Raw genomic sequence first — 17,106 nt, 5'->3', positions numbered from 1 at the left:
TTGGCTGATGCAAGCACACGTGATTCAAATCCATATGGTTTTTGAAAAAATAAAAAGGTCGGATATTTTTCTAACAGATCTCGTATACTGGACATTATGGAGACGTTCCATTGGAACGTGTGGATAAACGGGCGTCAATGCTATGTACTTTCCAGTATATAGAAACGAGTCATAAAAGTACATCTGGATTGTTTGATTTAATCTTCGTTGTGTTTTTAATGAACGTCTGCTTGTTTTTCTTCTAGGCTTTGTGAGTTACGACAACCCCGTGTCATCACAGGCAGCCATTCAGTCAATGAACGGTTTTCAGATCGGCATGAAAAGGCTGAAGGTGCAACTAAAGCGTTCAAAGAACGAAAGCAAGCCCTACTGAAGGTGCAGATGACTGATGGATGTGGTTGTGAAGAGTGGGTTTCTGGTAAGTGGGGTCTGAAGAACTACGCACCCACTCAAAAAGCATACGGTGTATCACATGGGACATTTCTGCACTGATACAGCTACTAACTTTTCCAAACAAATGCAAACAAACATATGCTGCATTTAAGAAGTGTTTGTATTGTCATTGTTGTTCACTTTGTCATTCTTTTTTTTAACAGTAAGAAGAACAGGTGTATTGTTAATATAAGGAGAGGAATCATGAGTTTGCTGTGATATATTCCACATTATTTATTTATTTATTTATTTATTTATTGTTAAGGATGTGACGCACATTAACATCCTGGTAACCAATTAATCTAGTTATCATTTTGAATGCAGTATTAATCCTCCTTAACAGTCTTGTTGGGTTATGTTTTCCAATTTTTCCCGGGATGACGAGAGCGACTCCAAAAATTACAGATAACAGACTTCAATTTTAGATGTATTATATAGATGCCTACACTCAACAGTTCATCTCTATATCAGCCTGCAAGCTGATCTCACACACACACACACACACACACACACACACACACACACACACACACACACACACACACACACACACACACACACACACACACACACACACACACACACACACACACACACACACACACACAAGCTCTGCCTCCTCTCTTCACCCTGCCCTCCAGCCCCGCCCCCAGGTGAGCGGGCTGTTAGACCTTTATCTACGGTGAGTGCACGCGTTGTATTAAACGGTATGTGTAAAAGTAAAACTGTGTTCTGTCCGTGTAGCGTGATAAGCAGAAGGACAGTATATATCATGGCATACAACATAAAGCTATTATTACTGTCATTGTCTGTATAAAGAGATATGAAGTTATGAGTAGTATTATTATATATTATTAGTATTATATGAAGTTAGCAAAGTAGCAAATTAGCCATGAGACATACTGCTCCAACAGTCTGAAAAGATAAATCAGTATTTGGGGGAAACAAAAGCAACTTCCAAAATAGATACAAAATTATGGTATGGGCCAGTGAGAATGAGATGAAGTTCAACTTTTATGGAACTTTTATGAAGATATAGTTTAGGCTCACTGACATTGTGTACAGCAACATAAAATTATATTTATTTCTATATTTTGAGACAAGTTAAACTACCGCAATTTCTGGACTATAAGCCAATACTTTTTTCACATGCTTTGAACACTGCGGCTGAAATGATGATGCGGCTAATTTATGAATTTTTACAGGCTTTCTCCTAAGTCAAAATACATAATTGATACTGCCCATTAATTGGCTGAAAGATGCGGTCCTCATACGGTGTAAATTCACACACTCAATAAATATAAAGTCTTACTTGTTAGTTTTAGTGGATTCAACAACACATCCTGAAGAAAACAACATCTGAAAACACTTAACTCATTGTCCTGGCTGAAGAAAAGTCCCTCTGGCACTTTGCGCTACAGTTGCGCCTCCAGCAGATCAGTCAGCGGAGACCCCCCCCCAACACACACACACACACATGTCTCTGTCTTTGCGCTACAAGTTGAAAAAGTCACAGCACCTTAACGTCTCATTTACCACAGACGTGTGGAGCGAAGGATAAAAACATGAGACTGGGCTGAGTGGAGATGCTGCGAGACACCGTGCTCGTCAGAAAAAAACATTTACAGTATGTATTTAATTAAAAGTTAAAAAATCTTTCTGTCTAACATCTTTCTGTGTAAATATCTCATGTTACAACGTGGAGACCCGCAGCTTATAGACATGCTGCAGAGTTGTAGTCTTACACACCTCTCTGCAGCTTCTCTCCCCCTGCCATCCCCTCATTACCCCATCCCCGTAGAGACGGTGCCTGCTCCCAGACTACCAATAACCAGCAAAAATCTATTTAAGCATAAAAATTCAAAAAGAAAAAATAATATAGCACCTTCAACTGCACCACAGTCTAAAACAGTTAAATGTGGTCTATTAAACATTAGGTCTCTCTCTTCTAAGTCCCTGTTGGTAAATGATATAATAATTGATCAACATATTGATTTATTCTGCCTTACAGAAACCTGGTTACAGCAGGATGAATATGTTAGTTTAAATGAGTCAACACCCCCGAGTCACACTAACTGTCAGAATGCTCGTAGCACGGGCCAGGGCGGAGGATTAGCAGCAATCTTCCATTCCAGCTTATTAATTAATCAAAAACCCAGACAGAGCTTTAATTCATTTGAAAGCTTGACTCTTAGTCTTGTCCATCCAAATTGGAAGTCCCAAAAAACAGTTTTATTTGTTATTATCTATCGTCCACCTGGTCGTTACTGTGAGTTTCTCTGTGAATTTTCAGACCTTTTGTCTGACTTAGTGCTTAGCTCAGATAAGATAATTATAGTGGGCGATTTTAACATCCACACAGATGCTGAGAATGACAGCCTCAACACTGCATTTAATCTATTATTAGACTCTATTGGCTTTGCTCAAAAAGTAAATGAGTCCACCCACCACTTTAATCATATCTTAGATCTTGTTCTGACTTATGGTATGGAAATAGAAGACTTAACAGTATTCCCTGAAAACTCCCTTCTGTCTGATCATTTCTTAATAACATTTACATTTACTCTGATGGACTACCCAGCAGTGGGGAATAAGTTTCATTACACTAGAGGTCTTTCAGAAAGCGCTGTAACTAGGTTTAAGGATATGATTCCTTCTTTATGTTCTCTAATGCCATATACCAACACAGTGCAGAGTAGCTACCTAAACTCTGTAAGTGAGATAGAGTATCTCATCAATAGTTTTACATCCTCATTGAAGACAACTTTGGATGCTGTAGCTCCTCTAAAAAAGAGAGCTTTAAATCAGAAGTGCCTGACTCCGTGGTATAACTCACAAACTCGTAGCTTAAAGCAGATAACCCGTAAGTTGGAGAGGAAATGGTGTCTCACTAATTTAGAAGATCTTCACTTAGCCTGGAAAAAGAGTCTGTTGCTCTATAAAAAAGCCCTCTGTAAAGCTAGGACATCTTTCTACTCATCACTAATTGAAGAAAATAAGAACAACCCCAGGTTTCTTTTCAGCACTGTAGCCAGGCTGACAAAGAGTCAGAGCTCTATTGAGCTGAGTATTCCATTAACTTTAACTAGTAATGACTTCATGACTTTCTTTGCTAACAAAATTTTAACTATTAGAGAAAAAATTACTCATAACCATCCCAAAGACGTATCGTTATCTTTGGCTGCTTTCAGTGATGCCGGTATTTGGTTAGACTCTTTCTCTCCGATTGTTCTGTCTGAGTTATTTTCATTAGTTACTTCATCCAAACCATCAACATGTTTATTAGACCCCATTCCTACCAGGCTGCTCAAGGAAGCCCTACCATTATTTAATGCTTCGATCTTAAATATGATCAATCTATCTTTGTTAGTTGGCTATGTACCACAGGCTTTTAAGGTGGCAGTAATTAAACCATTACTTAAAAAGCCATCACTTGACCCAGCTATCTTAGCTAATTATAGGCCAATCTCCAACCTTCCTTTTCTCTCAAAAATTCTTGAAAGGGTAGTTGTAAAACAGCTAACTGATCATCTGCAGAGGAATGGTCTATTTGAAGAGTTTCAGTCAGGTTTTAGAATTCATCATAGTACAGAAACAGCATTAGTGAAGGTTACAAATGATCTTCTTATGGCCTCGGACAGTGGACTCATCTCTGTGCTTGTTCTGTTAGACCTCAGTGCTGCTTTTGATACTGTTGACCATAAAATTTTATTACAGAGATTAGAGCATGCCATAGGTATTAAAGGCACTGCGCTGCGGTGGTTTGAATCATATTTGTCTAATAGATTACAATTTGTTCATGTAAATGGGGAATCTTCTTCACAGACTAAAGTTAATTATGGAGTTCCACAAGGTTCTGTGCTAGGACCAATTTTATTTACTTTATACATGCTTCCCTTAGGCAGTATTATTAGACGGTATTGCTTAAATTTTCATTGTTACGCAGATGATACCCAGCTTTATCTATCCATGAAGCCAGAGGACACACACCAATTAGCTAAACTGCAGGATTGTCTTACAGACATAAAGACATGGATGACCTCTAATTTCCTGCTTTTAAACTCAGATAAAACTGAAGTTATTGTACTTGGCCCCACAAATCTTAGAAACATGGTGTCTAACCAGATCCTTACTCTGGATGGCATTACCCTGACCTCTAGTAATACTGTGATAAATCTTGGAGTCATTTTTGATCAGGATATGTCATTCAAAGCGCATATTAAACAAATATGTAGGACTGCTTTTTTGCATTTACGCAATATCTCTAAAATCAGAAAGGTCTTGTCTCAGAGTGATGCTGAAAAACTAATTCATGCATTTATTTCCTCTAGGCTGGACTATTGTAATTCATTATTATCAGGTTGTCCTAAAAGTTCCCTAAAAAGCCTTCAGTTAATTCAAAATGCTGCAGCTAGAGTACTGACGGGGACTAGAAGGAGAGAGCATATCTCACCCATATTGGCCTCTCTTCATTGGCTTCCTGTTAATTCTAGAATAGAATTTAAAATTCTTCTTCTTACTTATAAGGTTTTGAATAATCAGGTCCCATCTTATCTTAGGGACCTCGTAGTACCATATCACCCCAATAGAGCGCTTCGCTCTCAGACTGCAGGCTTACTTGTAGTTCCTAGGGTTTGTAAGAGTAGAATGGGAGGCAGAGCCTTCAGCTTTCAGGCTCCTCTCCTGTGGAACCAGCTCCCAATTCAGATCAGGGAGACAGACACCCTCTCTACTTTTAAGATTAGGCTTAAAACTTTCCTTTTTGCTAAAGCTTATAGTTAGGGCTGGATCAGGTGACCCTGAACCATCCCTTAGTTATGCTGCTATAGACGTAGACTGCTGGGGGGTTCCCATGATGCACTGTTTCTTTCTCTTTTTGCTCTGTATGCACCACTCTGCATTTAATCATTAGTGATCGATCTCTGCTCCCCTCCACAGCATGTCTTTTTCCTGGTTCTCTCCCTCAGCCCCAACCAGTCCCAGCAGAAGACTGCCCCTCCCTTAGCCTGGTTCTGCTGGAGGTTTCTTCCTGTTAAAAGGGAGTTTTTCCTTCCCACTGTAGCCAAGTGCTTGCTCACAGGGGGTCGTTTTGACCGTTGGGGTTTTACATAATTATTGTATGGCCTTGCCTTACAATATAAAGCGCCTTGGGGCAACTGTTTGTTGTGATTTGGCGCTATATAAAAAAATTGATTGATTGATTGATTAGTGTATCTTTAAAAGCTTTCATCTAAATCAATGAAATCTGTTTGTTTTTTTGTTTTTTTTGTTGTTTGTTTGTTTTTAATGATAACAAGGGGGTGGGGGGGGGGGGGGGTGGGAGGTCACAGTTACAGTGAATGCCGAAATGCAGTGCTAGCACATTTTACAGTCTCTGGTCAGGCCCTGTGTATCTGACATTCCAGGCTCAGTAGGGCCATTAGCAGTGCTAGCACATTTTACAGTCTCTGGTCAGGCCCTGTGTATCTGACATTCCAGGCTCAGTAGGGCCATTGTCTCATAATTCACTATGCTACTTAAAGAACAGTATGTACTAGCAATAGCACCACCAATCCAGCATCAGCTGAAACCACCAGGAAAGTATGTCAGCTGCCAGCACAGTCACATGGAAGAGAACACTTAAGGCCACCTGACACTTGCACGACTTTGATCCGTGCACTTGCACGCACTCTGCCGTGCAGGAGAGTAAACTCGTCTCAGACGCGTTGTAAACTGTGCGCGGCTTCGTGCAAGTGCGCAAAGAAAATTTTGAAATGTTCAAAATCTCCATCATGCATTAATAACGTGAACTTCATGTGAACATTTCGCAAACAATTAAAAAACTCTGCTTGTGATTGCGAGCTGTTACTTAAGCACACACAGCGCAGCTCATCTGAACGATTATAATATAATAGATGTTAAATTTATCATAAACATAATTTTACAGCAACTCATAAGAAGGAAAGAACATTCAACTGTTTTACCAAGCCATTACTGTTGTGAAAAGTGTAGGAACACGGACCCACAACAGGGGGCGCAAATGAACGGACAATGGAATAAGCCAAATATAACAATTTAATGTTGTGAATGGGCACAACAGAGCAACAGACAACACAATTGAGATCAACAGTCAAATAAGTTACGGTGATGTGTGAGCAGGCTCGAGGATAGAAGACGCCCGTCCAGAAAAGAGCCGGATCCCACACGCCTTCACATCCACCGGACCTGAAGCAATTCTGGAGCCACCAAGCACTGGGTCCCCAGGTGGCCACTGCCTCCGGCTGTCAGATCGGGTACTGCTGGCAGGAAGAACAGACAGGTGATGGTGGGTGCGTGAACACCCAGCAAACAGTTCAACATAAAGGTGGAAAGAACCTCCACCTCTCAATCACAATGCACACAGAGCTTGTACAGATCCTGAAGTCACACTTATACAGAGTCTGCAAACTCAGAATTATGTCAGTCAGCACAGAAGTAAAAACGTTACCACTGTATGACACCAAAAAGGCTGAGACGTGTACTTGTCGGTAGACGATTTCTCGGCAGTGAGGTGAAGATGCTGCCCGGCTCTTATGGAGGTGTGGATGATGGTGATGAGTGACAGCTGGCGTTGTTGATGAGTGACAGCTGCCACTCCCGGTTGCTCCGGCGCCCTCACGTGCCTGAAGCCCGCACTTCAGGCAGGACGCCCTTTGGTGGTGGGCCAGCAGTACCTCCTCTTCAGCGGCCCACACAACACATTGCAATATAAATATTACAAATACCTTTTAGATGGTTCAAATATGTTCTCCACCTCATGGAGTGGACAAGAGTGAGAGAGAGAGGGGGGAAAAAAGGTCCAGCTGCAACAGTCCTCTGTGATTCCGGAAGCAATTAGAGGTGTTTTCAACAGCCAACTCTGACAGAAAATGATTAACTCATTGAGTGCCAGCCATTTTCAAAGTTCAGAACATCCCAGTGACAGGATTTCTTCAGCATTTGAGTGTTTTTTCAAGACCCATAGAAAATTGAGTTCTACACTCAACAAAAATATAAACGCAACACTTTTGGTTTTGCTCCCATTTTGTATGAGATGAACTCAAAGATCTAAAACTTTTTCCACATACACAATATCACCATTTTCCTCAAATATTGTTCACAAACCAGTCTAAATCTGTGATAGTGAGCACTTCTCCTTTGCTGAGATAATCCATCCCACCTCACAGGTGTGCCATATCAAGATGCTGATTAGACACCATGATTAGTGCACAGGTGTCCCTTAGACTGCCCACAATAAAAGGCCACTCTGAAAGGTGCAGTTTTATCACACAGCACAATGCCACAGATGTCGCAAGATTTGAGGGAGCGTGCAATTGGCATGCTGACAGCAGGAATGTCAACCAGAGCTGTTGCTCGTGTATTGAATGTTCATTTCTCTACCATAAGCTGTCTCCAAAGGCGTCTCAGAGAATTTGGCAGTACATCCAACCAGCCTCACAACCGCAGACCACGTGTAACCACACCAGCCCAGGACCTCCACATCCAGCATGTTCACCTCCAAGATCGTCTGAGACCAGCCACTCGGACAGCTGCTGAAACAATCGGTTTGCATAACCAAAGAATTTCTGCACAAACTGTCAGAAACCATCTCAGGGAAGCTCATCTGCATGCTCCTCGTCCTCATCGGGGTCTTGATCTGACTCCAGTTCGTCGTCATAACCGACTTGAGTGGGCAAATGCTCACGTTCACTGGCGTTTGGCACGTTGGAGAGGTGTTCTCTTCACGGATGAATCCCGGTTCACACTGTCCAGGGCAGATGGCAGACAGCGTGTGTGGAGTCGTGTGGGTGAGCGGTTTTCTGATGTCAATGTTGTGGATCGAGTGGCCCATGGTGGTGGTGGGGTTATGGTATGGGCAGGCGTCTGTTATGGATGAAGAACACAGGTGCATTTTATTGATGGCATTTTGAATGCACAGAGATACCGTGACGAGATCCTGAGGCCCATTGTTGTGCCATCCAAGAACATCACCTCATGTTGCAGCAGGATAATGCACGGCCCCATGTTGCAAGGTTCTGTACACAATTCTTGGAAGCTGAAAATGTCCCAGTTCTTGCATGGCCGGTATACTCACCGGACATGTCACCCATTGAGAATGTTTGGGATGCTCTGGACCGGCGTATACAACAGCGTGTACCAGTTCCTGCCAATATCCAGCAACTTCGCACAGCCATTGAAGAGGAGTGGACCAACATTCCACAGGCCACAATTGACAACCTGATCAACTCTATGTGAAGGAGATGTGTTGCACTGCATGAGGCAAATGGTGGTCACACCAGATACTGACTGGTATCCCCCCAATAAAACAAAACTGCACCTTTCAGAGTGGCCTTTTATTGTGGACAGTCTAAGGCACACCTGTGCACTAATCATGGTGTCTAATCAGCATCTTGGTATGGCACACCTGTGAGGTGGGATGGATTATCTCAGCAAAGGAAAAGTGCTCACTATCACAGATTTAGACTGGTTTGTGAACAATATTTGAGGGAGATGGTGATATTGTGTATGTGGAAAAAGTTTTAGATCTTTGAGTTCATCTCATACAAAATGGGAGCAAAACCAAAAGTGTTGCATTTATATTTTTGTTGAGTTCTATGTCCATGTCAACAACAAACATATCACAAGAAAAGAAAAGAGAAGAAAAGAAATTGACACGTCTTTGGCGTGGGGCGTTACTATCGGAACAGATGCGTTTTAGAGTCAATGGCATCGAGTGAGTTAAGATGCCACAAAATAATTATTTCATATAAGCAACGTCCAGTGTACTAAAGCGTAGCGTCCAGCAGAACAAAGTGCGGCATCCAGTGGAACAAAGCGTGGCGTCCAGCTGAGAGCACAACGGATGGGATCGTCACGATGAAGTGCGTGCAAGTGCGTGGATCAAAGTCATGCAACTGTTAGGGCACCTTTAGCTGCAAAAGACCAGTCAAGGTCAGCTGAAAGCATACAACGGTGCATAGAGATTAGTCCCAAAAATTGAGGTTGGCATCAAACCCACACCAACTGAATACCAATGTTTTGACCAACAAAAAAACATTTTTAAATCAGTTTGAAATACGCTGCATATGTACTTACAGGCCTTTCATAAATGCTTGCTGCTCAGCTAGATTGCTGATGTTAGCCAAATATGTTAGCTAGTTAGCTTGCTTCTTAATGAAGATTAATAAACATAGTGCTCGTATAAATGCATTTAATTAAAAACTTTCACATGTTCAGTGTTGAATATTGAGAAAAACTGCTCATACATTTCTTGCAGCAATCAAATCTGCACCAACAAGTCACTGCAGAGAACAGTGGATGACAAAAGACTGCCGCAGGTCAGACTATTTTTAGAGCTCCCTCTACTGGATAATTCCTGTAAACAGCAATTAATGAAACATTGAGACTGTGTTGTATTCTCATTAGTCACAGTTCAAAAACATGTATAATATCACCAATATTACATTTTAATGGATTTACAATTATTTAATTACCTGAATGTTAGCCATATGTTATGGTTATGCCATCTTGGAAAATGCCCACCTCTGCAATTCCCCTATAGCCAAAAATTCTGTGTTTGGTATGCTCTAACTGTGTCCCAGATTTCATGCTTTTATCATCAAAGTCATGATTCACCTCAAATATTACTCATATCTGCTCCACTATCCTCCTAGGGCCTGGCATCCACATATGTGGACATGACATTTTTGGTTGTCTAGTCCATAAACTAAGTTTTGTTTCATGAGAACCTCCGGGTCTTAGGAGGCTATGATGGAAATGAAAATTGTCAACCCACAGAGGGCTGAATTTAAAGACACCTAAAAAATCTAGGTAAAAAAAAATGTGTCTGGCTTGTCCATTTTTGCCAAAATTTTACTGTAGCAAGTCAAAATGGTACTCAGTAATTTGTATGGCCCCCTCACGTGCTTGTATGCGTGCCTGACAGTGTCGGAGCTCCTAATGAGACAATGGATGGTGTCCTGGAGGATCTCCTCCCAGATTTGGACCAGGCCGTCATTTAGCTCCTGAACACTCTGAGGTGCAACCTGGTGGTGCCAGATGGACCAAAACATAATGTCCTAGAGGTTTTCTATTGGATTTATTTCAGGCATGTGTGGGGGCATTGTCTTGCACCAGTGGGAACCCAGGACCCACTGCACCAGCGTAGGATCTGACAGTAGGCCCAAGGAGTTCATCCCAGTACCTAATAGCAGTCAAGGTGTCGTTGTCTAGCTTGTAGAGGTCTGTGCGTCCTTCTAGGGACATGTCTCCCCAGACCGTCACTGACTCGCCACCAAACCGGTCATGCAGAATGATGTTGCAGGCAGCATAACGTTCTCCACAGCATCTCCAGACCCTTTCATGTCTGTCACCTGTGCTCAGGTTGAACCTGCTCTCATCTGGTAAAAGTACAGGGTGCCAGTGGTGGACCTGTCAATTCCGGTGTTCTATAGTTTGTTTCTGATTGTTTGGTTAGAGACTTTCATAGCAGTGGCCTGCTGGAGGTCATTTCATAGCTCTTGCAGTGCTCATCCTGTTCCTCTTTGCACAAAGGAGCAGATACTGGACCTGCTGATGGGTTAAGGACCTTCTATGGCCCTGTCCAGCTCTCCTAGAGGAACTGCCTGTCTCCTGGAATCTCCTCCATGCTCTTGAGTGTGTTGGGACACACAGCAAACCTCCTGGAAGTGGCGCCTATTGATGTGCCATCCTGGAGGAGTTGGACTACCTGTCCAACAATTTTAAGTCCCTGTGATCAGTTCTGTTCATGGTGCATGTTATGTTAACCATTAATTATTAAACTTCGAGCACTGCTTCATCCCAGCAGCAAGAGAACATGAAAAATATAAACACAGTACAACCCCAAATCAATATGGACAATGCAAAAAAACAAAACAAAAAAAACAGCTTCATTTCATTTATTCTATTCCTGCATTTAAAAAGAGGTGAGATGGGCAAATGTTTCCAGTGTAAGGTTTGAATCATCATGTTTACAGACAGTTTTCTTAAAACAAGTCAGGAGATGAACACATGAACATTTTCAATCATCAATCATTCACTGACATGAATCATTCAGGAATACAAACAGTGTGGGAAGCCACCAAGATGCCCATGACAGCTCTGAAAACAATTCTGTGTGTGTGTGTGTGTGTGTGTGTGTGTGTGTGTGTGTGTGTGTGTGTGTGTGTGTGTGTGTGTGTGTGTGTGTGTGTGTGTGTGTGTGTGTGTGTGTGTGTGTGTGTGTGTGTGTGTGTGTGTGTGTGTGTGAGTGGAGAAATTGTGAATGGTGCAACATTTTCTTGTTGCACCATTCACAATTTCATGTTGGGGTGGATTAGAGAAGGTTGTAAAACAAGAAACAGATCAGATCTAGGCTTGGGTTTTCTAGGGGCCTTCTGGCAAACTGCAGCTGAAATTTCTGGAATGGTCTTCTACCTGAAATTAAAGAATTTCTGAAACGTTCAAACCATGCTGAATATGCAGAACCTTTGAATTTAAAAGCAACTCTAAAAGCATATTACATGTGCTATCAAGCAGGTTGCAACAGTGTGACCTGCAGAACTTTCCAGACATGGACACCGAACTTAAGCACGAGGACAAAGACCGTGGAGCCTAAGAGTCCACGTTATGATGATCACGTGCAGAACATCTTGTCAGAATTTGACAGGCGCTTTACTGACTTTGCATCCAAAGAGCCCGTTGTCCGTTTTCTCTGTTTTCCATTTGGGGAAAATATAGATGTGGACTGTATATCGTCCAAAGTGGCATCACTCTTCAACCTGGATCCTCACACTGAAAAATGACATTGAGCTCAAATCCGGAGCAACACCTGACATGAATGTCCAAATCTGGAATATAATGCAGACAGAGAGCACCTGAGTGCCTGCTTACAGCTGCACTCAACTCCTACTGTCCGGACTATGAGAGACCAGCTTCCTCCTCTCGGGGCCAGAAGTCCCACTGAGGTAGGGAACAACTTTTCCAACTTGAGGCCAGTCCTAGGCCTACTTGTGCTTATTCTTTTCCACCATGCACATTTACTTCAATGATGCATGATTATTGTTAAAACCTGCCAGAACATTGTGTTATTATATTAGTGCACAATATATTATGGCTACGCTGTGGTGTTCAATATGGCTCGGTAGATCTTGATACACTGTCAACTTTAAAAGTAGATCTCGGTTCACGAAATGTTGGGCACCCCTGCCATAACTACTTCAGACTTGCCTTGGCGGCTTCCCTCTATCATCTGCTTCCTGCATGGTCCCTCAGGTTCACTGCCTACGTCCCACAGATTTACCATAAAGCACCACACTGTATTTCTTCATGATTGATGTAAATGAAGTCAAGACATATTCAGGGACTTGGAGATGTTCATGTGTTCATCTGGTGACTTGTCTCAAGAAAACTTGCTGTAAATGTGATGGTTTAATCGTTATATTTAGAATAAATTACACATGTCCCAACCTTTTCTAGAATGTGTTGTGAACCTAAACTGCAGAAATGGATTTCTGAACAAATGAAAGGAAGCTGGCTACACAAAACATGGAAGTATTATGGGATCAATGAAATAGAAGTCAAAGTAAAAATCGCTGCGTTTGTGTTTTTGTTTCTTTTTTGTTTGTTTTCCTTATCATCCCAACTTTTTATGATTTGGGGCTGTACTGTCATTCATTTTAACACTGTGAGACTTCTGTTCACTATTTCTGGCCTCTATGTTGAAGTAATTCTGACAGGTTCAGCCAGTCATCACAGGCCAACTCATTTCCTCTGCAGCAGGGTCACTTCTGACGTCTGTCTCAGCCCTCTTTCAGGTCTGACCACGGGCCCTCGAGAGGTGCTAGATAAATGAATCATAGCACCACAGCTTCACATTTCCTGCCATAGTCCAGTAATATTAGGACTACCATGTCTCCACAGACAGTAGGTCAGACAGCTCATTGAGGTGCAGCGTTAGGGTCCCAGTATGTCCTCCTGGGTTTATGGTTCCTGAGAGCTACCTGCTCTACATTCCCCTGAGAAGAAGAAAGTCCTATTAGGACTTCCTTCTTTTCAGGGGAATGTAGCACTTCCATCGGTGCTGATACTTATCCCTCGACTCTGTAGCACGTAGCAGATGAGAATCTACGAGACCCCCAGGACAGGACACCAGTCCATCACAAGTTACTTCTTGCATTCATATTCAAAGGATTTCTGTGTTACATCACTTTTCAGCCTAAGTAGGATCAGTTGGAGGAACTGAGGTAAAGTAGACCATGACTGGCCAAGCTTTTCTTTGCCAAATTCATTCATCAGATGTGTTCACATGGGTAGGTCACATCGTGATTATGGCACGTTGCACATCTTTCTTCAGTCTGTGTTGTGTTTTGTTTGTAAATATGTTCATCAGTTCCTGGATGTACGTGGCTTGCAGTGGAATCTAGAGTCCCTTGATATAGAGAGTAGCGACATGAGGAGTCGAAAAAAAAAAAAAAAAACCCAGCCATGTGACTCGTGGTGCCATTTTGGGGCCAAAATAGTGTTCCCTGTTAATCTGTATGCATGTAAATCCAGCTATTTTATTTATTTTTTTCACTGAAAATTCCGGGTTGCTGTGTATTTGGATGCACAAATAGACACAGCAAGGACTTCAAGATGTACAGATTCCCTTAAGATTGGAACAGAAGAAAAATTTGGGAAAATAAAGTCAGCTGTGTGGGATGGAAGTGACGTCATCGTCAGAGTTTTGAGAGGTAAATTTATCGTATAAACCAGGTATTCACAGTCACCGGACAAAAAATGTCCCAGTATTTTTGTATTGTTTTCTATGTAATAAATACCGTATATAACGGATTAGTTATAACGGATTTTTTGCTCACATTGGATAAAATCCTGTCCTGCCCAATTGCAGTGTATTTCCATTAAACCCCACGCACGTGAGACCAGAGTCATTTCTGTTATTAAAAGCCCGAACGTTTGTTTTTTTTCACACTGTGTTCAGACTTGGACCCGCAGCCTGACGCGCACTTGTTAAATCAGACAGTGTCAAGGCTGTGATTTGACACTTTTCTCACCCTCGAAAGCTTGTTGAGGGTCAAATTAGTCCAGAATAAAGCATAATCCAGAGACGGAGAACTTTAAAACTGTCACGCACGTCAGTGCAAAACACCGAGTTACTGAGCTGCAGAAGCTTAAATCAGGCTTTATATTAAGTAAGTCATCATGAATTGTAAATTTATGTAAATTTGATAGCTTAACTATTTTTATAATTAATTTGATAGCACCTGTACCTGGATGTGTTGCTGTATGTGTTTTAAATGATAAAAAAAAAAGTTGAAAACATAAAGGTTCATTCAGTAGTTCAGCACAATTGGCCTGAAAATGGCTCCATGTTCAACATTGACGCTACTCTCTCAATAAGGGGACCCTAGTGGAATCATTCCCCCCCCCACACACACACACACATGCACACAAAGATGATTGTTGCTGTTTTTTGTTTCTGTTGCCCATCAGTGTTCTGTGGTTGTTTAACTTAGATTCGTCTCCCTGTCTTTTCCTTTTCTTCTCTAGATCTCTTCCTGTTTGCATGTTGATGTGGCATCACACCTCATCATCCAGTCCTTGTCTTCTGCCGTCTCTGATGCTTCCAGTTTCATCTGTGAGCTTGTCTTAGACATCAATCATGAGCGAGTTTTCGTTTTGTTGTTTGCCACACCTAGTCGCTAGAAGGACTGCCTTTGAAGATGGTCGAAAGTTGTCGTAGAATTGTTACAACCAAAAACAAGAGAATCTATTTTTCTACAAAGAACAGCAGGACTTTTGCTGTTGGGTTTTGCGATCTTTTCTGCTGTAACTCGATGTATTTGCAGATGTGGCGTCGCGGTGCAGTCCTCCCAGTGAACTCTGGTTTTGTTGTGGTTTTTGTGTGAAGACATCTAATCCATCTCATTGCTGCATGCGTGAGTGCAGGCGTGTGTGTGTCTTGTGGATTTTAATTTTTTGACAAAAAAGTATGTTAAAAGGGGAAAAAAACTTGCAAGCAAGTTAGTAAATAAATTTTGCTGAATGACATTTTTAATTTTTTTTTAAATGAACACACATGAGTCTTAGGGTTGTTGAAATCACAATTTGAGTGGATTTTGTTCTTGTTTATTATTATTATTATTATTTGTTATTCCTGACTGTTGACTCACTTCTACACATGTTGCTGTACACAGAGAATCAGATTGAAAAATATTTAAAGTACACAGTAGCCACAGCACGGACCTTTTTTGGGGGGGGGGGACAGTATACTGTATTTAATTTTTGCACTTTTTTTTTTACATCAGTACTAAGATTTCTGGCCGCAAGTGACCTAATTTTTGTTGATCCAAGTTAGTGATAAAATGGTGCCAAATATTTTTGCACAATCACTGTTTTTCTTGTTTGCGTTCTCTTGGTGTGACTGTTACAATACAAATGAGTTTCAGGATTGTGGCATCATGATGTTCAGCAACTTTTAACTGGAACACTGACTCAGGCTTCATGTCAAAATACAATGTTGCCTCATTAAAGTTTTTTTAAATAGTGTAAACCATAGATGTATATGCAGTGATATAAAACGCACATTACCTACTTTGTTCTGGTAGTGTGTGTGTGTGTGTGTGTGTGTGTGTGTGTGTGTGTGTGTGTGTGTGTGTGTGTGTGTGTGTGTGTGTGTGTGTGTGTGTGTGTGTGTGTGTGTGTGTGTGTGTGTGTGTGTTTTGGCCTGGATTCAGTTTTAATGACCCTACAGATGGCTTTCGGTCACAGTGTCCATCAGTGGACCCGTGCTGTGACCCTGTACTAACGTGTCCACGTGAAGATGTATTCTTATGAAAACACACCTTCCTGTTTTGACCACCTCTTCACACTCAACTGGTATTGTTCACCCATTAAAAACTGCTTTTCAGAAATAGGTTAAGATACCAACAAATCAGTCTCAATGTTCTGTGATAGGTTTATTGGGACCAAGGTTTGAAAGTGGTTTTGCGTTACCTCAACATCAAAGAAAACATAAAATTAGTCATCAAAATCATTCAAATGAGAGAATCTTAACAGTGTTCACAACTTTGATCCTTGACCAAAAAGAGCTTTGATTTTCCATATTTTTGATGATAGTGATGAAACAGAAAGCTGGAGATGGAGCAAAATATATATTTTTGGATTGTGTTGGCATCTTCCAGTCTAGATCATGATGCTTTGTGATTATACCCTAGTGCAACTTGTATATTGACAGGCTGCTGCTGCTTCTTCTTCTTCTTCTTCTTCTTTTTCTTCTTCTTCTTCTTCTTAGTATTATTATTATTCATTAATAACAACAACAATAAGAAGAAGACTATTTTCCATAATATGTCACGTCTGTCAAAAATGAAGAGGAAACAAAACATACAAGTCATAATTATTATTGTTAATCATGCAGTGATGAAAGTTTACCGGAAATTACCAGAAATCCAGGTTTTTACTCATGTGATGAATGTGTCCAGGTTATTTTTTGGTAGCATATGTCAGAATCCATTCATTCGGTTCCAGGCCCAAACAGTTGGTGGCAGTATTGCACCATGTTGGTTTGCAAGCCGCCATTAATCTCCAAAGAAGGAGAAGGGTTATTTTTGTTTTGGGAGTTTAAATCATATTTTTGGGGACTGTGCGGTGGTTCTCCTCACGGTTTACTTTGTT

The 17,106-nt window shown here is 41.4% G+C and overlaps 1 protein-coding gene across 1 annotated transcript in view; it reads left to right on the top strand.

Moving 5' to 3' along the window:
* Nucleotides 1–16,045, top strand: part of celf1 (cugbp, Elav-like family member 1) — a 205,465-nt gene extending 189,420 nt beyond the window's left edge. Inside the window, exons 13-14 of the mRNA XM_034184315.1 lie at nucleotides 246–418; nucleotides 14,980–16,045. Coding sequence (XP_034040206.1) covers nucleotides 246–373 — 128 coding nt within the window. The 3' untranslated portion in view covers nucleotides 374–418; nucleotides 14,980–16,045. The remainder of the gene's footprint in view (nucleotides 1–245; nucleotides 419–14,979) is intronic.
* The last annotated feature ends 1,061 nt before the right edge of the window (nucleotides 16,046–17,106 follow it).

This window comes from Thalassophryne amazonica, chromosome 2 (genome assembly GCF_902500255.1).
Source record: "Thalassophryne amazonica chromosome 2, fThaAma1.1, whole genome shotgun sequence".
NCBI lineage: Eukaryota > Metazoa > Chordata > Actinopteri > Batrachoidiformes > Batrachoididae > Thalassophryne > Thalassophryne amazonica.
Note: the sequence above shows the minus strand (reverse complement) of the source record. Positions and strands in the feature narration are given on the sequence as shown.